This window comes from Micropterus dolomieu, linkage group LG09, assembly GCF_021292245.1.
Source record: "Micropterus dolomieu isolate WLL.071019.BEF.003 ecotype Adirondacks linkage group LG09, ASM2129224v1, whole genome shotgun sequence".
NCBI lineage: Eukaryota > Metazoa > Chordata > Actinopteri > Centrarchiformes > Centrarchidae > Micropterus > Micropterus dolomieu.
In genome coordinates, this window is record NC_060158.1 from 20,000,388 (window position 1) to 20,025,564 (window position 25,177).

The window sequence follows — 25,177 nt, forward strand, 5'->3', positions numbered from 1 at the left end:
AGAAAAAAGGTTTGGGGTCAGTTTACACTAAAGGTTATGCCATGCTTGCTTGGAATATAGCCTTCTTTCCTCTCCGTCAAAGAGATAGGCAACATCTTCAGTATTACAATCATGTGTTGGCCTGTTTTTTTATTGATTAATTAATTTTTTCCTTAGCCTACAGGACAGAGCTAGTGTTTATTAGCCTATCCCTCACGAGGCCGCACGTGGTCGCTGTTTGCCATGCCGCTGAAAGCCCCCCCACACCCTCTCCTCTCGCCACAACAGCACGCCTCTCACCGCGCCTTGGATGCCGAGTGACCAGCAGCACTGAGCGGAGAAACCGTCCAGAGTGATACCGCCGTCAGCACATCAGCACAGCAGAAAATAAAACCCAAAGCGATGACCTTCTTACAGATACGACAGAAGCAAACAATTATTTGACAACTTCCGACCCCGCACCTTGCCTTCGCCGCTCCTCGCTGTAAGTGGTAAGTGCTCTTAATTCCTTTTTAATTGCCGGTCCCAGTGCTCATTTTCCGCACAGGGCAGTGACAGCGGGCTGACATATTGTGAATAATGCAATTAATAGCAAATTGATGGGTGATAAGCATGGCTCAAACTGGGCGCAGTCATTTGATTTTTTTCTATTGTTTCAATGTATATAGGTCTATTGTAGAGGCAATGTGCACTAGAATGGGTGAATAGTTGCTTTTCAATTTTTTTTTTACTCTAACGTCTGTAGCATTATAGCCAAGATGCTATAGTTCACAGTTTCAAGCCTTCTCCTACTTCAGTCAATCTAATTAACTGTTTAAAGGAGCTCATTTGGTCATATGAGATGGTAAATAGGAGATAATGCGCATTAAGGCTGTAGGATAGTGATTGTAATGTGACCTAAATACTCATAGATATTTTTTTTCTTTTGGCAAGATTGTAGCCCATATATATCTTTGGACATTTCAATGGGGTTTGTACTACTGGGATTTTAAACAACATTGCTGGAGAAATGGGTAACTAATTGTCTTTATTGATTTTGCCATGAAGGGACAACCAGGACAGAGGTCAGCTTTACACGTCTGCTGGTGATTTGTGGCAGGGTTTCATGGGGTCAAATGCATAAAGGTACTTGAGGATAAGTCAGCCTTGCACGGGTACCAGTGCGACGCAATCAAAGCATCAAAACAGTTTTGATTGTGTTTGTGTGTGCAAGCCCATGTGAGCGATGGTGGCAGTAAAGGGGGTGGGGTAAGCATATTTTAAGAGGCTTGTCCTCTGCCAGCGCTCAGGTCAGGCCAAGTTCATGCTGAGGTGTGAGATTGTATCAGATGGTTGCAGGCAGGCAGGCACACACAGACACAACACTATTACGCACACACAGACACAACACTATCACACACACACACACACACAGACACAACACTATCATGCACACACAGACACAACACTATCCAGATCTCAGCTCACACTGTGTTCCCCACCTGTGGATGTGATCCAGAAACATGTGATTTGTCTCCAGAGCTTCCCGTGTCTTACTCTAAACCTTGCCAAGAACAGTCTGAAAGTCGTTTGATGTTTCTGACATGCATATTTGTTAGTGTTAAGGGCAGAGGGTGAAGCATAGAGAGTGAGTAAATTAACTGTCACTAAAGGAGTGGGCCCTCCTTGGCCTGTTTTAAGGAGAAAGAGAATAATTATCCATGTGCTTAACTCTTGAAATCCTTGACTCACACTTGATCCTGTAAATAATTCATTGAGGAAGAACTGAGATGGTAAAAGCTGGAAAGAGGCTCAACCCTGTACTGCGGGAAGCCATGTTTCTACATCTCCTTTTACACAGAACTCAAACATTTAAATGCAGAAGCCATTTTCAGCAAGTTTTGCATTCTATACTAGTACAAAAAGAAGAGGAAACATATCTGTCATCCCATTTCACATCCAGAAACAGGTGCTCCACACAGCTCACATGACTGTTTATGAAGCATTCACATATTTCTGTCACAGTTTAGTCACTGTATTTGGATGAGCGTGGCTAGCAAGCAGATTTGCGATGTGTGGCACACAAGTTCAGGTTCTTCTGAAAAATCCACCGTGGTAATATACAGCATATGTGCGTGTCTACGCGTCTCTAGTAGTAGAAAGAGATATATCAGACAGTACCAGATAAACTGGCTACTCAAAAGGGCAGCTCGGCCGTTATGCACTGTATCATCTTCCATCAAAGAGTCGCTGCACACACACACACATACACAGACAGAATTGATAGCTGGGCAGCACGCACACTCACATATGCGCTGACACATCTGACCACACTTCAGATCTGTAGCTGGCAGCTGCTGGTCCTGGTCTTTTTTGCAATGAAAATAAAATGAAAACAACCAAGGGGCAGAGCAGATACTTATCATAGTAATGAGCAGGCTTCAGTGTGCGCGTCTGGAGTGCGTCTTTATATGTATGTGTGTCGCTGCACCTTATGTGGCCGTGTCAACCATCTGTAAGGCACAATTCAGTGGCCAACTGGTATGTATCATCAAAGAGAGTCGCTGTGATTGGTTGACACTGAAGGGTTGGTTGGTATTGCGCCTCACTTGCCACTCCAAACAGGACTTGCTAATGAGGCTCTATAGTTTTGTATGAGATTGTTTTGCACACTCACACAAGAGCCTAACCGTGTCAAGGCGTCATCCATTTGAGTGCCACTGTATTGTTTTAAAGCCATACTGGACTCTCCAACAACAGTCCTCAGAAAATCAATTCCACTCAACAACACCTGAAATGTGTCTGAGGCTGCTGCAGGAGCAAAGGTGACCTCCATCAGATGCATGTGAGCTTGCTAACCTAACACCTGTCTACAAGACAAAAGGCTTCTTTGCTTCCTGCTAAAAGAAGTGTCTAACAATATAAAAAATGGGCAGTGTGTTTGTAGTACTTCATAGGTTTACTGAAAAATGTTTTTTATTGACTTATGCCATATTTATGTATACAAATGCACATTCTGCCACAAAACTGAAACTGTCCGGACATAGCAAATGAAGTGTATGTTTAAAAAACCCTCTGTACCAAGCCACAAAGACAGTATTATAATATAATAAACTAAATAAGTAAAACAAATCATCAAACATTAAAATGATGTAGTTCATAATCAATCATTACAACGTAAACTGCATTTATTGGGATTAAAATTCTACAAAAGAAAGAAGATATGACATTAGGCAAGACCTTTTTTACCATTACTGTGCGTCACAATATCTGCAGCTATGTTAATGTAATTGCAATTTGTGTAGTTTATACTCTTCACAATGGACTGCATGATAATGAAAATTTAAACTGAATTTGCTTTTTTAATGTTTGATTTAGACAACATTTGCACATTGCGATTCAAAATATATATTAAAAAAACACACAATATGAATGCAATGGTACGCCGACCAGCTAATATCCTTTTGCACCAAAAGACCACCATCAGTCTGACAGATCAGCCAAACACTCAAACATGCAAGTAACCCCAAAAATGAGGTCAAATATAAAAGGAAGATTGGAGAAAAATGGATTGAAAGTCTGTGATAGAAGTCTTAAAAACATAAGCGAGGGAGGAAGATAAATATACAGCTCTTATCTTGTCCTCCCGCGGGATCTGACTACGTTCCAATGCACACATCCCATCCAGAAGTTTAGCAGCAAACAAGACAGGAAGGCAGGCTTTTGGTTGACCCCGGCCATGTCCCCACAGGTCTGTTCTAGTCCCTACCTCAGCACCACACAACCTGTGCTGTCTAAGCCGGGACTTGGTGACCCGGACTTTCTAAGTGGGGTGAGATCCTGTGTGCTACTCCGCCCCGGGCTGGTTACCAGCATCCCAGGTGGGATAGAGAGATGCGGTGGAGGTGGCTGAGGGGTAGTGAGAGAGATGTCACTGACCACATTAGTCACCAGCGAAAGCAGGCCATGAGTCAGGAAAGCTCCCAGTCTCATCCATCACGCCCCTCTTAACCCACTTTCCTTCCAGTCCAGCCACTCCGGCTTTTTATTTTTCTATTTTCTGCTAGCTCTCCATACCCCTTCTGCTGACAGAGTGCCTCTGCTATCCCTCTTTTGATGGTGATGAAAAGGAGAAGAGGGCGCAAAGAGAATAGTTCAGGGCTGGACAGATTGCAGCGAGAGATGAGCCCCAGAAGAGATTTGGGGTCAACCTTCGGAGCGCAGCAGGGGAAACACAATTTCTTTTCCCAAACAACTTATACATTTGAAGCAAATAAATATAACGATTAGAGGCTGCCTGTTTAGTCTGAGCCTCTGTAGGGAGAGAAAGAAGACAACACAGTGACATAGTGTGTTTCATTTTCACACCAGATTCCCTCGTGGTGGTGTGGGGAGAACAACCCTGTGAACTGGTGAGACGGCTGTGGGGTAATAAGTGATTGATTTCACTGCTGAGATGTAAACATTGTAGTAATGCAGCTCTGTTTATTATGACTCAGGTTTTATTCACCTATGTCTGGCCATCAATTTGACACTGTAGCCTACTTACTGAGTTCATAGTTAAAGTTTGTTGCTAAAGTGTTACTCTAACTCTCAGTTGTAATTAACATCCATCACAGTTTACAGGCTGACTTCCAACACAGATAACTTGAGCAGTGGATTGTTCCTAACAATACTGGTTTTAATTCCAAATAAAGTGCTTTAGATAATCAGTAACTCAGTAATCAGTAATCAGATAACTGTTAGCTATTTGTCTTAATGGCCAACCGTCGGATTTTCTTGTAGTAACTTTGCCATCTTTCCAGACCTCTGCAGTAAATTTTAGTACCATATTTGCATACGTGCTAGCAATGATGGCCAAAACTGTGAAAATAAGACCCAAGTTGTAATAAACACACATTTATACCAAGCTACTTTGAATTCCCAAATATTAGCATGTTAACCAGCACACAAATATGTACAGTATAAAAGCATAGTAGTTTGTCTCTCTAATATTTTTGTGTACTAACATAAATAAGCTTGCTATATTTTAAATTTAAGCTACACAGTTTTGTAAAACACTTGCTAACAAATGTTAGCATTGTCAAATAATCTTTTACTGTGTTATCTGTGGTTTTTGTGCTCCTTCACCTTTGTTGAGTGGAGGCAGGCAAACAACCAGCAGTGGTTTCAGTGTCATATGTAATTCCAGTATACGCTGAACACATAATGTAATCAATTATGTTTTAATGACAGATGGCAGAAAAAGAAACATATCGTTTTCTGAAAAATAGAGTTCATTTGCTGTTTTTTTGCCTTATGATAACCAGACGTAATGGCTTCCATCTGTTTGTTTCTCTGGTCACAGACGTGTGCTAAACATTATAATTTAGTGTTTCAAAAACATATTACATTTTAGACAGACGGGCTAATGTGACCCTTTAATTGTTGCTCTGATAGAGAAAGTGTAAACCTTTGCTTCCCTGCCATGGCTAACTCAACATGATCCAGGCAGTTTGTGTAAAAACACGCTGTGACGGATCGAATTTATGTCTGCTGTCACAAGGTGATGTAGAGGGAGTGCCGCAATGACTCACCCCATTAAAGATTTTATTGGATAAAAATTTGATTGGGCCAATGGGACAGGCAAAGCGAAAGCTCCTTATGAACTCCTTTTTCTGTTCATTTCACGGCTGTTTGTGTGATTAAGATTTGTGTGTGCGTGTGTGTGTGCACCAGGCATAATATTGCTCTGCAAAGTGTGAAATGGGAAATTTGTAATTATATAATGGCACTGTGACCATATCTGGTCAATTTTTTCATGATACACTGTACTCTCTTGGTCAATGTGACACTAAAGGAATCTAATCCGTGTCAGAGCGGAGCATTTTTACAGATTTGGATGTTAACTGAAGCCCATCAGGCACACACACCAGTGTCAGTGCCGCCCTTGTCATTCAATATTTCGGCTCTTTCCTCTGACACACTCTGGCATGTACATTCAGCACAGCATATGTGTGTTTGCACTGTGGTGGGTTTCTCTGTGTGTGATTTTGTGTGTGATCCATTTGGCAGCTCTTACTCTGTCTGTGTGTGTGTAGCTGCAGAACCAGCCTTCTGTTTTATCGCCTTCAGAGACCCCTTATGATCACAGAGATGCATCTCACACATACACACACACACACACACACACACACACACACACACACACGCACACACGCAAACTTACAAATATGACGCCAGGCCAAACACAATGCCAGCAGGCGCCAGGCCAACACATACAGAATCATAACCTGGGAAGTTTCCATGGTAGCATTACAAGAAGTGCATTACAGCTTCTGCCTGTTGTTGAGCACTGCCGGTGTGATTGACCATCATGAAATTTTCACTCTTGCCTTGTCCTCATTGCAAGTTGAATGACATGTGTAGGATATAAAATGTAAAAATGCTGTCACACCATTTCTTCTGAAGAAACCAGGGATTTACAGGCTACTCAGCACTGTTTCAGCTTTTCAGTTTTCAGCTTTTACCAATAATTTTTTTACCAATCCCTCGTAATATGTGCTGTAAATCACATATACTTTGTCCTATAGTATAATTTCTGATACCAGTTACCTGGCGAGAAATGATGGAAACACAAGTGGCCTGTGGAAAAAAATCAGCTCCCTAATTTAATTAAAAATTCTGTCATGTTTCAGGTTTTCAAATTAAGACACACAGGCTCTTCATAGTAAATAATGATTGTCATTCCAATAACCACAAATAGCAACTTAACAGATCTCAATCAATAGGGTAAGGTGCTGATTATTTGGAATGTAAATAACATTTGACCGACGACAAATGACCAACAGTACTTTGGTGATAGATACTTTTTTCCTCTCCTGTTATTGTTGCTATGATTCAGCTCAGTTCACTTTCTGTTGTCCCACATGGGAAATTTGACATGCTGTAGCCAAAAGCACATGGCAAAAAAACATAAATGCAGACTCATCCAACAGCAAACACAAGAAACGATCAATTGTGAAAAAGCAAGACACAATAGTAAAAGCAATAAGCGGAGGCAATAAGTAAAAACAAATTAGAAATGATTAAGAACCAATTAAAAAAGACAATAAGAAAGATTTGACTGTTTATTGGTTCACATTGATGTTTATCAGCATTACTAACCTTGGCTTTATACTGTTTGTTTTCTGTGTTTGCATGACTCTCAGACCTATAGTATAACTTTGCCATCTATTGTGCAGCTAAATTGTAGGTTACTTAAGTGGCCACCAGTGGCAATGACCTGCATAGCTGAGAGCAACTTGTATCGCTCAGCCATATCTGATTACAAGATTGTGGCGTTTGGGTTTATGAGAGAAACAGAAAGGAGAGATCACATTTTTATCCTTCTCTGCTTTGCCTCAGCTAACACTGACCGCAGACAGTCATGCTTGATAGATTCTCACTCAAGTTCATGTATCTTGGGCTTCTACACTGTAGCCTGCGAACATACACTGGGGAAGACTCTTGTCTGTGAAATACTGATATCTACCAAAAATGATCTGTGAATTGTTGAAGAAATAGTTTGACATTTCGGGAAATACGTTCATTCACTTTCTTACCTAGAGTTACATGAGAGGATCAATGCCACGCCCATATCTGTCTGTTAAATATTCGACTGCTGCCAGTTAGCTTAGCTTAGCACAAAGACTGGAAACAGAGGAAAACAACTTGCCTGGCTTTGTACAAAGGACATCAGCACCTCCAAAACTCTTAACACATTTGATCACATTTGTTGAATCTGTACAGTTGAAATTGCCACAAAGCTGAGTGCCGTGTTTGTTTGCACTAGCATCTGAAGGTAACTATGCCCTTCTTTGCACCTCATTGAACCTAAGGAAAGGTTCCTTTTTGTCTTCATTTTTTTTGCTCTCCTGCTCTCAAACAATGGTGTGTCTGCTGAACAGATATGCTCCTATTTTAACCAATCCAGCTCTCCACACAGACCATGCAACAGCTCTCAACCAAGAGGTGCGGGGGAGGAGCTGATAGCCACCACGCTGGGTGGAGGGGGGGGGTTGCTGACAGGAGGAGAAATAAATGAGCTCTGAGACGAGAAGTTAGAGAGCACATAGACATAGGGCAGGGGATCTGTCTGGGCACCGAGATGAAGATAGATGGGCTTCGGGTGTACCTTTTGGGTCCAGTGTGGGTACAGGTACATAGTGGCATTTTCAACTGCCGATATTAGAGAGTGAAAGACTACTAAATGCAGGTGAGGCTTTGGGAAATGTTTGGTTTTGACCATGAACTTATCCATCCATCCATCCATCCATCGTCAACTGCTTATCCTGCATACAGGGTCAGGGGGGGGCTAGAGCCAATCCCAGCTGGCATCGGGCAAAAGGCGGGGTTCACCCTGGACAGGTCGCCAGTCCATCGCAGGGCCCATGAACATATCCAGCTAAAATAATAGTTAATACTGAGCTTTTTGTAAAATACACTTTCTTGCAGAGAGCTAGATGAGAATATTGATACCGCTCCCGTATCTGTACAGTAGATATGTAGCTGGAGCCAGAAGATGGTAGATTAGCTTAGCATAAGGACTGGAAAGAACCAGAAGTGCTGATAGTTGGACTTTTCAACACAAAATGTTGAACTATTTCTTTAAGTAGATCAAATTTTTTTTTTTACTACTTTCTACAACTAAGCAGTGAAACTTGTGGATGTGAAACCAGTGCACTGAACTTCACCCTGGAGCATGTCTTCAGGCAGAGAGGCAGACTGAGAGACTGAGGATCTCATCATCAAGAGGAAAGGAGGAAAGGATGCATGTCTAGGTTGCTAGGTCATTATCAGCGTCATATTTTTCTCCCTTTCCTTTGTCTGTGTCCATCATTATGAAGCGTCCTCTCGTCCCTCGTTTGTCTTCCTGTCCTTTGTCTTCCCTCACCTGCTCGTCTCGGCCCTTGTGGATCTCTGAAAGCAGAATTATTCTGTTCATCTCCCTTCTCTCAGCAGCCACCTCTATGCCTCCCAATCCTCATTTTCTCCTGCTCGGTTCGCTGTGTGTTCAAAGTACAGAGCCCTCCCAGAGAGCCGGAGAGAAGTGCGCATGGGCTGGAATAGAAAAGAGGATGAGCAAGGAAGAGAGAGACGGAGAAAAAGAGAGGGGGATGAATACAAGCATATAGGCTTAACTGATTCATATTTCAAGCTCCTAACTCCCCTCTGTCTCCCTTTCTTTCCCCTCCGTACTCCACTTTTCCGGTCATAACAAATGTCACTGCAATAGTTCTGCACAAAGCCACCTCTTCCAACTTGGCTATTATTATAGAGTTTCATTACAAAATGCCAAAACTTGCCCTTTGCTACATCAGTTCAGCGTTTCTCAACAGCACCGACTTCGGTTATTGTTGTAATGCTAAATGCATCCCTACAAAAAGAGACGGTCAGCAACATTTTTTGAGCTGTAAGCGTCATAGTTGTGGTGGCGTGACAAAGCAGGGCAATGATGATGATTTACAGAGACATCTGAAGCACAGGGCATTTACATTTGAGTCTTCAATTCAAAAGACGTATTAAGGGCAAATTCACTGTACTGTATATGTATTATGAATCATTTATGATTTCCAGTCACGGCTGAGAGCGTTTTGACTGCATAAAGAATTTGTACAGCATTCCCTGCTATCAGTGATGGAGTATGTAAAACTGATTGTCCTTCAGTCATATTAGAAGAAGCATGATGCTAGAGATAGCAACGAGGGATGCTGAGTTGGGTCCATGATCTCTCATCAACCAATTGATTACCTTAAAATTTACTGTACCTGTTCTTTCCTTATGGCACCGTCATCAGGTAAAATTTTTATTTGTTCAATACTTTGGTTTATGACCAAATTCCCATCAGTCATGCTAATGCTAATTAGCATGCTTAAACAGTAAACTAAGAGGGGGAACATGGTAAACATTATGCCTGATAAACGTTAGCATATTAACATTGTCATTGTTAGCATTCTGTAGTTAGCATTTAGCTTAAAGCAACACTGTTCCTATGTAGGCTACAGTTCACAAAGCTGCTAGCATAGGCTTAGGTGGAACTAAAAATGTTGCATGGCACTTGTTAAGTAGGTTCTGAGACGGCAAAAGACTGCATCACTGTACTTTATGTGCAGCAAAAAAAGACACAAAAAAACCCCATAGAAGACAAAAAATTACCTACAGCAGGGGTCATAGTGATTAACTAAGTAAGAAAGCAGGTGTAAAGAGGAGTTTTATGGATGCGGGGAAGTGAAGAAAGAGAAATATTAAAAAGCAGTGTGGAAGCACGATGTGGGTCGCAGTGCATCTGCATATTTAATGTGCCCCTGGGCTGTCGGTTTAGCATCAGTATTATCACTCTGAAGTTAGGAGAGAGAAAAGGAAAGGAGAGAAGGAAAGGAATGAAGGAATTACTGTTGGAATTTCCAACAGTAATTAATAATATTTCTCTGCATCGTGAAGGTGGGGTATGCAATTCTGGAGAAATCCAATACCATGACAAATACCATGGTATAGAGTGAAGAACGACACGGCAAGTAATGTAACTAATGTTAGCTAGGCTGTGGGTTAGCAAACTGACGCTACCAGAGACATTGACGCTACTTGCTGTAGCGAGGATGAGACAGTCCCAGAGCCAGCACACCTGCTCTGGGCTGCAATACTCCGAAACTCTCCTGCTGCTATAGCTAACATCGCAACAACAGCATGTCTTGGTGAACTAGAAAACAAGTCATTAAATGTTACCTGACACACACAAATCATGGCTGGAACTGCTGGTCTAGTGTTGTGTGGCTCGTCCATACAACAGACTTCTCTCTTAGGTATGAGCTCCTCATTTTTGCTTCAATGGTCTGAGTCCTCCTGTTCAGTATTACCCATTTCAGAGTAAACTTCACTCTCCTTGTTTATGCTATTATGCTACAAGTTTTAAAACTAACTTCACTGCGAATTCCATTCCTTCAGTATCAGTCCTGGTATTGTTCATGTTGTCATGTCTTACTGGAAATTTGAACAGAACAGAGCCATCATTAATGTTATTGGTAACACTTGTGATTTCCAAAAGTCAAAATGTCTCCTGTGTAAAGGCCAGTAGTGTGAGCTGTACCTCTGTAACCAAAGTGTGGTGCGTGCTAGCATTAGATATTACAAAGTTTATTATATTACAAAGAAAAACATACACACTCTCACACACATCGGTATCCTCCCAGGATGATGACTTGAGCTGCAGAGTTTATCATCTGTCACTGTTTAAGGTCAGACACGGAATAAGATTCCAAGAAAAAACACAGGAGACAAATACCAGCTGACAGGGTCACCCCTTCAACAGCAGGCCAGCCCTGACATTTGTGTGTGTTTGTGCGTGTGACTGGAGGTATTTCTTAACTCACTTGAACAGTCTGCTGCCATCTGCACCGTCCTCGTCTGCTGACCTTTGTGTTCTCTGTTTTCTCAGTTTGCAAAACTAGTGGAGATCAAAAAGACTTTGCAGAGCTTCTCACTTTTTATTTGTCTTTGGTAGGAAGTCATTTCTGCTGCCTCTGCAATAAGTGGGGAATTTAATTGAAAACCAAACTGTGGTTGAAATTTAAAGTTGGTGTCCTTCAGCCTTTGGGAGCTACTGCAGCTGTAAGACAAGCTGTTATTCTGTATTTCATCAGACATGCTGCACATCAAGACGTCCTTTTATTTAAGCTGTTCTATCCCTCAACCTCTCTACTCTAACTTCCACCCTCACCTTATCACCCTTTTTTTTGTTCTCTTTCATCTTCTCCCCTCAGACCCGCTCCAACTTTCCACCCACCTCCCCCCTGCCCCCAGCCCATCTGCCCTCCAGTCCAGCGGGACCATGATGCTCAGCAGCTCCGTGGAGGTGCCCAGCCCGGGTGGGATGAGCGGCCTTAGCGGTCTGAGTGCGGCGGCCCGGAACGTAGTGCGCTCCTCCAGCATCTCGGGGGCCATGTACAACCTGGAGAAGAGTCCCAGCAGTGGGGGCCCAGACTCCGCATCACTGGCTGGCAACAAGAAGCGGCGCTCCAGTCTGGGCGCCAAGATGGTGGCCATTGTGGGGTTGTCGCAGTGGAGCAAGAGCACGCAGCAGCTCAACCAGCAAGGTCAGTTTACAGTTTTAAATGCTTCAGTCGGATGTAAACACGTTAGATTAAGTTTCACTTTTGAGACCCCATTTTTTTTTTCAACAAATTCCCTCTATCCCAAGATATTTCTCGTTTTTGTCCTTTTTCCATTCATATCATTTCAGCTAGGTCAGTACGACATCTGACTGCTTTCGTCCCTCTCCATTTCCTTTCTTCTCTCCTTCCATTCTCCTAATTCCCATCTTCCATGGGCCTCTCTTAGCTTTTGTCTATTTTCTATTTTTCAAATTATGGGGATATCAACCTTTTGTTTCAATTTTGTTTTTGATTTAAAGCTGCAAATTGTAATCCTTTCCAAATGAAGATGGAATTTTTTAATAGGTAAGACATTTAATCACCTTTACCCTCTTGGTTTGGCTTTAACATTTCAAAATATTCCACATGACTTTAAAATGATTAAATGCTTTCCTGCTACAGCTACACAGTTAAACGGATGCTAACATTGGTATAACAGAACAGGGATTGTTTTAGTGTATGCACAATAACATTAGCATAATCCACTCCAAAGGGTATTTGGTGGTACACTGCCTATGTTATAATACCTATAATATCTTATTCAACAAGCTCTCACTGGCTTTACCTTTTTGTGGTATTATCATTCTAATGAGCCCTTTTAAAAGCCTGCAACACGATTGGGAGTGTCATTGTGTGTTGAACTCTGAAGTGGGTTTGCAGCAGTAGCATCTCGTATGCACCATGGCTGTATGGCAATGATAGCTGCGCTATGTTCTCATATGTGTCCTGCGGGGTATAATTACAGGTGCTGTGCAGCTGCAACACTACTGTTTCCCATTTTACTCCTCAGCGTCAAACACAAGCACACTCACTCCTGGTGGGAAACAGGAAAACATGTCACACGCCGAGGCTTGGTAAAGGCACCCTCTTAGCACATTCTGTTTCACCTTCCAGTACATTGGAGTGCAACCTTTTCATAGTAGTGTCTTCATGTGTTTGCTTGTCTTTGTGGTGTGCATGTTGTTCTGGGAGAACATTCAGTCTTATTACAAGATCTGAGGGTTGTTGTTCTCTGCCTCTGTGTAGCAGGATTAGGATACGCGTTTCAGTAGCAATACAAAAGAGATACTTTTTTCATTTACTTAGTTTGAAGTTTATATATGTATATAAATATGAGAACTTACAGTGTTTCCCACAGAATGACAGAACTTGGGCGGTGGCTATGGCCGGGTTGGGTGGTGCTTTACCTGGTCTGTGCTTGTAAAATATTCACTATGTCTGTATCTTGTAACATAAGAGATAACAACTCTCTCTGTTTCTCTGCAAATATGCAAAAAAGGACCGCCAAATATACCAGCCCAAGTCTATATGTGTGAAACACTGACTAATAATAATCATTTAAGTTATTTTTAAGTAAATACGCCAAAAATTCACTGCTTCCAGCTTTTTAAATATGTGTAGTTTTCTTTGGTCTTATTTAATATTAAACTGAATATAATAATTTGAGGATGTCACCTTGGGCGTTAAATAATTAAGTTGCAGCACTAAACGACACACAACTACAAAAATTTCAAGGGTGACACAATAATTGAATGATTCAATTCAATTGCAATTCAATTGTGGCTCTTGATGTAAAGAAGGTAACGATGGAGGAGTCCAGGTGACATTATACTCAAACAAGCCAACACAGTAAATACTTAGATGATCATCTGTAAAAGTAAAAAAATCCCACAAAAACATTCTAAAAACATACAAATAAAAAATTATATAAATAATCTAAAATTAGCAAAGTTATGATCGAGTTCAGAAAATAGAAGTAAACAAGTCAATCTGATGAAAGAAAATAGACATTTGATACAGTCAGAGTACTTTAATGTTCAGGATATTCGTCTCAAGTACCGTAAATATAACAGACCCAGGCAGATGGACGAAAGCTGAAAGATAAGTGCGAAGAAAAAGACCATTTTGGAGGGCAGAAGTGGAATGTGGACGAAAGTGTGACATAAAAAAATGTAGTTAAAAAATGTTTCACTTTATAGGCCTACATGTTCTCATGCCAGCTTTGACAAGGTCACCATGTGGCTAATGGGCAGTGTACTCATTCACATGCGCACACACACTCACCTAAATCCTGTATAATTGTCTTGTATCATTACTTGTTTTTGGCACCCGTCAGTTTGAGATGGCTGTTGCATCGGTACTCAATACACGCACACACACACGTACACACACACACACACACAAAGAGCTTGGCGCACTCATGCACAGCTGACACTTGTCTGACGCAGACAGAGCTGTCGATATTTTCACCACAGGGGTTTTCATGTCTCTGTGTTCATGGTGATTGGGAGAGCACAATGGAGGGGAAAGTGCGGATGAGGAGGCTAGGAGGAGCTGAGGATTTAGAGAAGAGGAAGGGGAGATGAGGGGTGTGTCTAAATTTAGATGTTCTCAGCTGCCAGAGGAGCACATCGCGCCTGGAACAAAAGCACAGAATCATTCTCCGCTCCTTCGATTCCTATAACACAGTGCGGCATTTGCTCAGTCTGTTGGGACTTGGCTTGGAAAGTGGTGGGTCACTTAGTCTACCACGAACCAATGCCGAGCAAAACCCTGAACCCCGAACTGCTCCCCGGGTGCTGTACGATGGCAGCCCTTGCTCCTAAATGGGATGGGTTAAATGCAGAGAACAAAAGTCCTCTTGAGTTTCCCCTTGTATGAGTGACTGAGCTTGTGATTGAGATATAACTAAACGTAAATATTTGCTGTTCGGCTCTGTTCATTTGCTGTGGTCAGCTAATTTTGATGCGTTAAGCCACTGCCATCCCTCATTATGTCATGGATGTACTGTATGTATGGATGTAGCGTATGCTACAATAAATTGACTCAATATAGTAATCTTGTCACTGTTCTACAAGGAAATGCCCATTTCCTCACCACATTATTAGATTGAACCTGGAAGCCTGTCCCTGGAGACAAAAAAGGCTGTTTATATGATCCAGCGAGGCCGAATGGGCTAGCCTAATCTGTTGTTTTCCCTACCTCATAATTCTCACCAGGTAGCGCCGAAAAATTTGCGCACGCAATTAGATGTGTGACCCTCACAGAGTGATAGAGGGTCATGCAATATTTCCCCCCGCTCGGTCATGTTTGATCAAGTTCCTCTTTCCTTTTTTTTCCTGGCGGTCGTAAATGGCCCAGTCTGGTCAGCTGTCACTGCTCAATGTTCCGAGTGACGTGTGCATCAGTTGGCTGATGGGGCGGATAGGCCCAGGTTAAACCTCTTTACGTTTCACTCAGTTGGTCCCCTAATAAACCACAGGAATTAGTCCCCAGAGAAGAGAGAATGTGTGAGGGAAGCAGTTTGGACTTTGGCTGCAGAAGTGGGAAAAATAAATTGAATGCATTCTGCAAAACAACAGACTTATCTTGTGACCATTGATTAATTGATTGATACCTGCTGCTGTATCCTATATGGTGGTTGCAAAATGAACATTAAGTGAAATAGGGAGATCTAAAGCACTTCACAAAATACTTTAAAATGCCTTTATTATGTGAAGTGTATTGTACCCTTTTTTATGACTTCAAAAGACCATAAGCAGTCTTCTATCTAGAGACTAAAATCAGTTACTATTGGTTGTTTTTTCTACTCCAAATAAGGTTTATAGTGGATGTACAAAATGGGAATAGAGAAAGTGACTGAAGACTGAGGCAGTTGATAGAGACACAAGATGTTTAAAAAGACAAAGTGAACGGAGACAGTGGGGGAATATGTCAGTGCCTCACTATTAAAGCGCTATTAAGTGGTAATGTGTTTACAGCATTGTTATTGTGTCAAAGATTCTGCAGGGTACGTTCTGGCCGTGCTACGTTTTGCGAATCGTATCCAGTCAATTATTAGCAGAATCTGTCCCGGCAAGCTCTTATGCAAGCGAGGAGGTGTTTTCTGTTGAAGTGTCCAAGCAAGAATTGTATGTTATTTTCAAAATGACATAATTTCCAAACTGTAAAAAAAACAAGGTGTCTTCTGGAAAAAAGAGGTGTCAGAACTATTAGAAAAGAAGAGCATTAGTGGGCTGGTAATGTCTGGTAACTTGATTACCCTCCACTGATCTGGCTTTTTACAGTACTAGGGGTACTAGGGGTTTAACCCCTTGACGCCTGAATTTTTTTTACAATTTAAAAATTTTTAAAAAAAATTGTGTTTTCATTTGCTTTCAAGCTGATGATAAATTAAGTGAAGATTATTAATTTGTCTATAGAACATAGAAAATATATAAATTCAGGTATGATGTAGGTATGATGCAAATTAGTGACAACAGGCATAAACGAGAAACCAGGGCTTGCAAAAGGTTCCTAGGTACATGTCGAATATGCACAAACAGGCATTGGGGGAATACATGCGCTATCTTGGCTGCAGTCTGAAAGGAAGAGGTGTGATGCGAATTTGCGACAATCGGCGTCAAGGGGTTAAGAATACAAAATTGATTAAAGAGGTGGTATTATGCTCATTTTCAGGTTCAAAATCCTATTTAGGGGTTGTACCAGAACAGGTTTACATGGTTTCATTTTCAAAAAACGCCATATTTTATGTCATACTGCACATTGCTGCAGCTCTTCTTTTCACCCCGTGTTGAAGGCTTCGTTTTAGCTATGGAGTGATACATCTTGTCTCTAAATGATCTTTGTTGGGAGTTGCACATGCGCAGTTCCTAGTTAAGGACTACTAGCCAATCAGAAGCAGAGAACGGCAGGTCAGCAAAAAGACGGCAAACAGCTTCGATTCAGCTGTAAGCTACATGTTGCCAACCAGGTTGGCAATTTGGACTGGAGCAAGAGTTTCAGAGTGGTGAGTTATTAATCTGTAACAAAAGTATCTTTCATCCATAAAGTTTTAACTTAGCTCTGTCTCTACATCACAGTAACAACTTCATGTCCATTGACTACTTGGAGGGTAGCTAGTGTTTGGAAGGGAGAGGAGAGATCTGCTGCAGCTCGGTGTTTTTCCACCGGTGTTTTTGAGGGCGTGTCGGACTAGTCGCTCAGCAAGCATTATGACACCTATTTTCATTGTGACGTCACAAGAAAGGGAAGTAAAGACTGGACGACAGACGAGCTGTTTTTAGGCAGTTCAGAGCAGTGTTTTCTGTGGGAGATGGGAACTCCCTTTGGGGTGGACTTTGGGCTTTTTCACTTTGCAAACCTAGTACATGCACAAAAAAGATATATGACTCAATAAAGGAGAGGGAAAAAGCCAAATACCATAATACCACCTCTTTAAATAGAATAAATGTTACACAGCGTTCTGCACATGGCAGCTAAGCACAAACTCCAATTTAAACATCTTCATACAAAGTGATTTTAGATGTCTAAAGTAGGACAAGGGCATTTTTTGTAAGACTGAAGCCTTGTTAACATTTTCAGATGGCAGCTGAGGCCTCTGACAGTTCTTAGTGTTAATGGATGCAATTTAATTGTGCCCTCTGGTGTTTTCGAACAAAAATGTGGAACTCTGGGGAGCCATAACTCAGAAAATAAAATGTATTTAAATATTAACCATCTCTTAAAATGCATATTTTTATAGCATTTTATTGTGCCACATAATAATGTGAAATCTACAGTCCTAATTAATGTCCAGCTGACGTGTCTCTGCACATGTTCGACACACATATGTTAATAAGTAAGGTGTAGAGGTTAGATTGATTACAGCATCAAATAAATGTAATCAAACTTTATGAACATCCATCCATCCATCCATTATCGATAACCGCTAATCGTTCCAGGTCACAGGACTTTATGAACATGAACAGTAATAAAATACAGCGTACAGAATAGCATACAGAACTGGTATTATATAATCGGTGCTTCCATATTTAGATCCTTAACCTTAATACTATTTTTATGCCCTCCTATGTTTTTCTTTCATAATGTATCTCAAATTCCTTCATGTTATTCCATTCATAGCCCCAACTCCCACTGTGCCATTGTCTCGTTATTCTAGGTTTTATAACAGGCGGGTGTTGGGATTGGCATTTTGGTTCTGTCTGTGTTTCTATATATTTCCTGCTATTATTAGTATCAGTGAGGAAAAAGCACACACACACGCACGCACAAGCAGTTCCCCAGGTTTAATGGATGAGTCACTCCTCTGCTGAACACGGACTTATCTCCTGAGCAGGTTTATCCATGGCTATGAAAACAGAGCCAGCAGAGCATCTCCCAGTCAGTCTGCACAGAGGGACCTGGCTTGCTAAGAAACAAGCGCCACTGATGAGTTGCAGTGCACCAGGAGAGTTAGATTAAAGGAAACCAGGCATGGATGTGTGTTTGTGTGTGTTTTTGGTGAGCGTCCCTGTAAAAGGCTTCTACTGTATATACAGTATATGTCTGTATGTGTCTGTATGTTTGTGTTCAAGTGTGCGCTTGTGTTTGGCTGGTGCACATTCACACTCAATCACCTCACTCTCTCTTTTCTGCTCCATTTAGCTCTCTCTCAACCCACTCAATAACCCCCCCCCCTTTTTCTCAACTTTCCTTTTCAATTCCTACAACTAGCCTATTCTTTATTTAAATCTCTCTGTCTTCTGCGTGTTTATTTCTGTGGTGCAGTAGATTCTGTTTGAAGTACACCAGAGACACAGAAAAGAAACAGAGAAGGAAAAATGTCTGACACAGGAAGAGAATACTTGTTAGTTTGCTTATTGAATTGCTTCCAACTTTGTTCTGAGACCGATAGCAGCCATGTTTCTGGGTGTACTGTTGTTAGACAAATAATTTTAAGTTTGCAAACTGTAACTCTAGCTCCAACCAGGGAGTGAAGATATGTGAAGGTGTTTTCACCATTGCCAGTAATGTTAAGAAACCTATTCCCACTCATCACTCAGTTTTAATTTGTGTTTAAATTACATTTTTAGAAGCCTTTATTTCTATGTGTAGAGCAAATTTAAAGCTCTGCAGCTATCACGGCTACAGAAAGTCTTCCTAAACAGCTTTAGAAACTATATATAAATTATAATATGTGGCTAGCTTCAGCTTTAGCATCCAGTGGTGGTGTGTCATTGACAGTTAGCAGTGACAATTTTTCTGCAATGCAGAATGATGGAAGAATTCAAAGCAACTTAAAGACATATGGATTTTATTCTCAAAAGAACCAAAGGAAGAAGTCAAACTCAGATTGTGTTTAGCATTTGCCAACGTGAGGAAAGCTAATGTAGCCTGTGCTAAACTTCATGACATACAGTTGCTAACCTCACAAGTGTGCAGTGTTGTGGTACTAGTTTCATCTTTTTAGCTTATGAGTTTGTTACTTTCATAGTAAACTGGTTGTCAGCTGCTGTTTATCCAGCTGTTAGATAAATGTATAAAAGTGAATCTCTGAACAGTTTGTTTTTGCTAATCATTTCTTTTTGCTAGTTGCTAGTTATAACTAAAAACAGAGCCCACAATTTGATAGCATACAGGTGAGTACACATTATTTTATTTATTTGGTGTAATTCTTACCTAGGGTACATTTTAGTGAAGCTAAAGTTAATATGACATGGCTGTGGTGTTTCAAACTTTTCTGTTGTAAGCTAAGGTTAATGTTAGCCTACTGTTCCGGTTATTACTGATAAGCGTTGACAGGACAGTGTTTAGCTAAAGCGCTGCTTTGATCAGTTTGCCTGGAACTACAGTGAACATAAATTGTCTTTTAAGATTACTAAATACCTTTAATGTGAACATTGTGCTCCCCCACATTGAGATAGCGCTGTTGGACAGGCTGGTGTGATGCCGATGGGAGATAGCTATGGATAACATAACACAGGTGTCTCTGTCTCTCTCTGTTCTAGACACACTTCAATACAGTACACCATTCAGTGGTCTTTTTCATGTGTGTACAGGTCTTCCCTATATACATTGTGACTCATTTCATATTAGAAATATATACTGAAGCTGAAAGTCTCCTTCCTATAGTGATCAACTCTCTTTCAATTCCAGCTTCTTTTCTCCCACATTATTGAAGATGTGGATCATGTTGCGTGTGTTGGATCAGGACAATCCTATTCAAAATCTTTGAGTGGTTTTGTGATATTTAAACACATGAAAGTGATCAGGGACGTTTTGGCAAGAGAAAGAAACCCAACAATAACACAATAATAGGCCACAGACGAGTATGTCCACTGTTTAAAAACAGTTAGCCTCTGCATGTCTTCTAGCCTGCGTTACAGTGGACCAGAGAATAAACCTGGCATTTTAGCACTCAGGGTGTTTTCGGGGTGACTCACTCATGCCCTACTTCTAGCTCTATTTCTGAGTCACCACTAGGAAACACACTTTAGGAATTTTGGCAGACATTTTGGAAAGCTCACGGTGATCAGATCCTTCAGGGGAAAATTCAGACCTGAAGAAAAATTCTTGCACATCAAGACAACTCAGAAAAGGCTTGTGACCAAAATGAGCAGCAGTGGGTAAAAAGCTGTTAGAATATTAACAATGATTGTTTTGAGTCTTGAACTGCCCTTTCATAATAATTGCTATTTCACAGGGTGACTGCACATGATAGCTATTAATATTCACAACAATGACTAATCAAAAAATCCTCCCTGTGTCTTTTGAGCTGCTATTTCAGGTGAGAGTGCTGCTCCTCACCCCACCTCCTGCTCCACCACCGCATTTGTTTTTTGAAGCGTATTGAGTCAGTGGCTCTCCTGACACATACCAACTGAAACCTTACTCATGTCTCTAAAAGCTTTCTCTTCCCCACCGGTGCTTTTAGAGGTTATCAAACACCGGTTAAGTTGACCGATGATCACTTTTTTTCTTCGCTCGCTGTACTCCCTTGTTGCTCTCTTTGTGTTTCCTCCAGCTCAATGACATCTTAATTTTCCCTTTCCTTTATCTCTCCTCCCTTTATCTCTATCTTTTTTGCTCTCACTTTCACTCAAAGCACCTATCACGTTTTCCCGATCTCGCCCATCGACTCATCTGCGCTATTCTTATCCAGCCAGATTGGTAAACTGTCTTTCTCTCTACCTGCATACCTGCTATTGTGTGAGATTGTGTGTGTGCAGTCTCCGTCTCTGCCTCTCATCCAAGTGTGAAAAGCACTGCGGCTGCAATTGCAATCTGATGCAACCTTTTATTATTACATTATATTTATGTAAAGGAATTATTTGACATTTTGGAAAATATGCTAATTTGCTTTCTGCTGAGAGTTACACGAGAGGATTGATACCAGTTGAATGTGTATGTGCATTGTTTTTTTTTTTTACCTTTTCACAGAGCCAGGCTAGCTATTTTCTCCTGCTTCCGGCCTTTGTGCAAAGCTAAGCTAACAGCTTTTGACTGTGGCTTCATATTTATGTACAAACATAAGAATGATATCAATCTTCTCAATCTCCTAAGCAAAAAAGCAAATAAGTATATTTCACAAATGTCCAACTTTTCCTTTTTACACCAATGCAACTTTCCACTCAGAACTGAAAATAATTTAATATTTCTTCTTATATGTATTATACATCATGTCAGAGTTATCACAAAGTAGAGCTGGCTGAGGCGTTATTACTCATATATGGGCTGATCTGGCAAACCGTACTAATAGAGTAAGAGCTCTCAGATTATCAAAACGGGTCGAAAATGAGCACTAGTGGCGTCCCAGCGAGGCTTTAACTGGCAGTGAAGTGTCACCAAGCTCAAAAGTGTGTGAGGTGAATCACCATGTTGTGTGTGTATGAATACCTGTGTGTAAAAGACCTATAATCAGGGGGTCAGTACCACTCCCCTCGACATAGAGTGCTGTAAACACACATTTACACAGAATGTACACAATCCATACATATACATACAACATGCAAGTGGATTCCTGAATCTATATCATGGCACAGAGATGCTGCTGCTGCATTGCAGGAATCATAGATGCAAATGTTCTTTTAAAATTCTAGCTACATTACCAGAGAAAGTAGAGAAAAGGTGCTGGGGTATTCCCTTTTGCGCAAAAGATAGAAAACCTATAACAACAAGAATGCACTGAGCTCGTTGTCTTCCAAGGCCACTCCCAGGCAGCGTAAACTTTCCCAAATCTTACAAACTGCCTGTTTTTCCAGCTTCTTTTCAGGATCCTGAAATATGTGTCAGCTAAGCACTCCTCTGTCCAAATGTGGCCTGCAGGTTTAATGTAACGTTACATATGCTTTTGCCCCTTCCTCTTTCGATTCAGGAACTTTTTCCAAAAGAAACTGGCCTCAGTAAAATTTGCTGCAGCACAGCTTCTGTTTCCATTGCCGCACATTACTTCAGCTGCACCCCCAGTTGCCCCTGGCACGGGGCAGCTCTGCTCTGTATTCTTGCTCATATAAGTAACCCAGAATGTCTGATTTCAGCATTACACTATAAAACGGTTTCCTTCCATATCTACAGGATATATATCTATTCTGTCAGTGGTGTTCTAGCCAGTTGATTTTAGACATGATGTTGAGGAGCCCCCCTGTCTCCATCTGACTGTTCATTGAGGCGGACATACAAATAATGTGGAAGTACAGTCTGTAGTTCAAACAGCCCTAGATGTGAAATGAGCGTGGAGCTCTGGGTCCAGGCAACATGGAGGGAGGTTGAACAATTTGCATATACAGACCACATAATGATACCAAGCTCGTTGAAAACCTGCAAAGTGTCCCTTTCAAATGTTATTGGCTCCTAAATCAGAGAGCACAAAGCTGCCAAGATGGTGAGATAGTTCCCTTTCTATTAAATGTAAATTGATTTGTCTGGGGAATTTTCTTGACCTAAGTGTAATTTCCTTCACACAAAGTGGAATTGGCTTGATTATTCTGCTCTCAAGGGATAGTTCAGGTGAAGTGGGGCTGTATGAGGTACTTATCCACAGTTAGCATATTACTTGCAGTACATTACGTTTACATTTACTCATTTGGCAGATGCTTTTATCCAAGGCGACTTACATTTGAGGAACAACATACAAGCATCAACAAAGCATCAATACAGCAAGAGATCTACAAGCGACAATAGATACTAGTGAGGGCAGCAATAAATACTAGTAAGAGCTAATAGCAGGTATGGCATCAATGGGGTAAATACTGAGGGAAAGAAGTAGGGCAGGACAATTTCAACTAAAATCAAAATCACAATTAATTGAACATTTTACCTCCATTACAATTTTTGAACGATTATTTTGATTTTGAATGTTGTTTGTTGTTTTTTTTGCCCTCATAGTTCACTGACAAAGTTTGCACTGTAAATATAACTATTAAAACTGGGTTTATTTTACTTTTTTATTCTCAGATTTTAAAAATCTGTTATGTAAATGTTAAGGTAATGTTGACGTGCACATTACAGAGACATGGTTCCCCATATATTCGTCGCATCGCTGCTGCTGAGCGCTGCTGCTGAGCGCTGCTGCTAAAATTTAAATTATGAAATTTTAATGTCAGTGCAGAACAAATGATTTTCGCTCACACACTGTGTAAGCACTGTAACACACGCTTTACTAGCTTCCTCTCCTCATTCATCAAAGGACGTCTTATGGAGCGATTTGCGCTGCGCTGGTCGCGGGGTTGAGCGCAAAGGTTCAGCTGTTTTGAACTGACTGCGGCATGCGCGCAAGTTCGTCAAGCAGTGCGCTGCGCGTGCTTTGCTCTTCGCAGCAACAAACTGCAGTGGCACGGCGGAAGCCATTGACAAGCCAATATAATGGGTTTCATAAGTTATGTGACAGCTTTTGTTATAAGATCAGTGGAGTCTTTTAAGGAGTGCAGTGTGTGTGCTTGCAGCGAGTGAGTTGGTGATCGAATGAGAGAGAGAGAGCGGCAGAAAGTGATGGAGAAAGCGAGCGAGTTTGTTGTCAGTCTGGCAGTAAATGTGCAGTGTAGGTGTCAGTTAATAAAACTTATTTCTGTCGTTTCCCCAACTGCTGGAAAGTGAAGACGGTTTGTGCCAGTTAACCTCTCCCTGAGCTTCTGACTCCGGTCTGGAAGCTGAGCAGGACTGGAGGGCACGGAGTTGTTTTTAAGGGGAAAGTACATGAACACACACGGGGAAAATATTAATAGGACTAAATAACCGAAATAACCAACATGGTAAAATTAGGTGGGTTAGAGGTTCTGAATTTCGGTTTCGATTACTTTTCAATTAATCATTCAGCCCTAGAAAGAAGTAAAAGTTAACGAAATAGTGCAATCAATACAAGAGAATTATAAGGGGATAGAAGAAGAGCACAGGAAGTGCATGTTGGAGGTTAGGGGTAAGAGGTGTTATAAGAGCTTCTAGTTAGAGAGGGACGCTGCTGCTCTAATGGCATGTGGTAGCTCGTTCCACCATTGTGGTGTTACAGATGAGAAAATTATATTTGCGTCCCCAGTTTGGAGAAGCAGAAAGTTGTACCAGCACAGAAGCTAAGCATTGTACTGCTGTAAACAGGGTCAGCGGTAAAAAGTATTTCAGCCACCGAAGGCCCACAGAAGAAACCTTGCATCATTTGCCAATCAGCTGCAGAGTAATCAAGAGGAAATTACATCTGAATTAGATTATTCCTTTCCTCATTGTAATTAATTGTCATTAGACAGGAGCCCGTGTGGCATATTAACTCACTGACAGACATCCTGCCATACATGAAGGTTTTAGATTTAGAAATCATTTCCTATGCAAGATGGCGCTGAGAAAGACTAATCGCCTCACATTGACCACTCCCTGTTTTATGTTCCTGCCAGAGCACTCAGACACACACACACACACACTGACTGTGGACACACACAAAGACTACACAGGAGATTAGTTCTGTTTATCTCCTATGCATTATCATTAAAGACAGAGTAACACTTAGCATACTAGGCTACACTTAACTCTCCGCCAGATTTATTTGTTTTTGCACGCTCTGTTAGAGTTAAATAACTGTCTAAGAAAAGTAGACCGGCTGGCAGTTTCTCATAAAGAGTTGAACAAATAGAGAAAGGTACTGAGAAAAACACAATCACAAAGCAGCCGGAAAAGAATCATTTGATTGCACACTGATAGAAATATAAGAGACACATAAGTCATGTTCATTGAAGTATAAAGAGGTTAAATACTATTCCTTAAACTGTTGGTAATACTTTGTATTAGTATTATGAATGATTCTTCTCAGA

At 41.2% G+C, this 25,177-nt stretch overlaps 1 protein-coding gene across 4 annotated transcripts in view; it reads left to right on the top strand.

The window, feature by feature from the left end:
* Positions 1-278: 278 nt before the first annotated feature.
* rims3 (regulating synaptic membrane exocytosis 3) overlaps positions 279-25,177 on the top strand; it is a 40,144-nt gene continuing 15,245 nt past the window's right edge. For 2 of the 4 annotated variants that reach the window (XM_046059627.1, XM_046059630.1), the window contains exons 1-2: positions 279-470; positions 11,736-12,068. In XM_046059627.1, coding sequence (XP_045915583.1) covers positions 11,804-12,068 — 265 coding nt within the window. In that variant the 5' untranslated portion in view covers positions 279-470; positions 11,736-11,803. Of the gene's footprint in view, positions 471-11,735; positions 12,069-19,151; positions 19,261-25,177 lie in introns of those variants that run through there. The other 2 variants (XM_046059628.1, XM_046059631.1) reach the window with 2 other exon arrangements.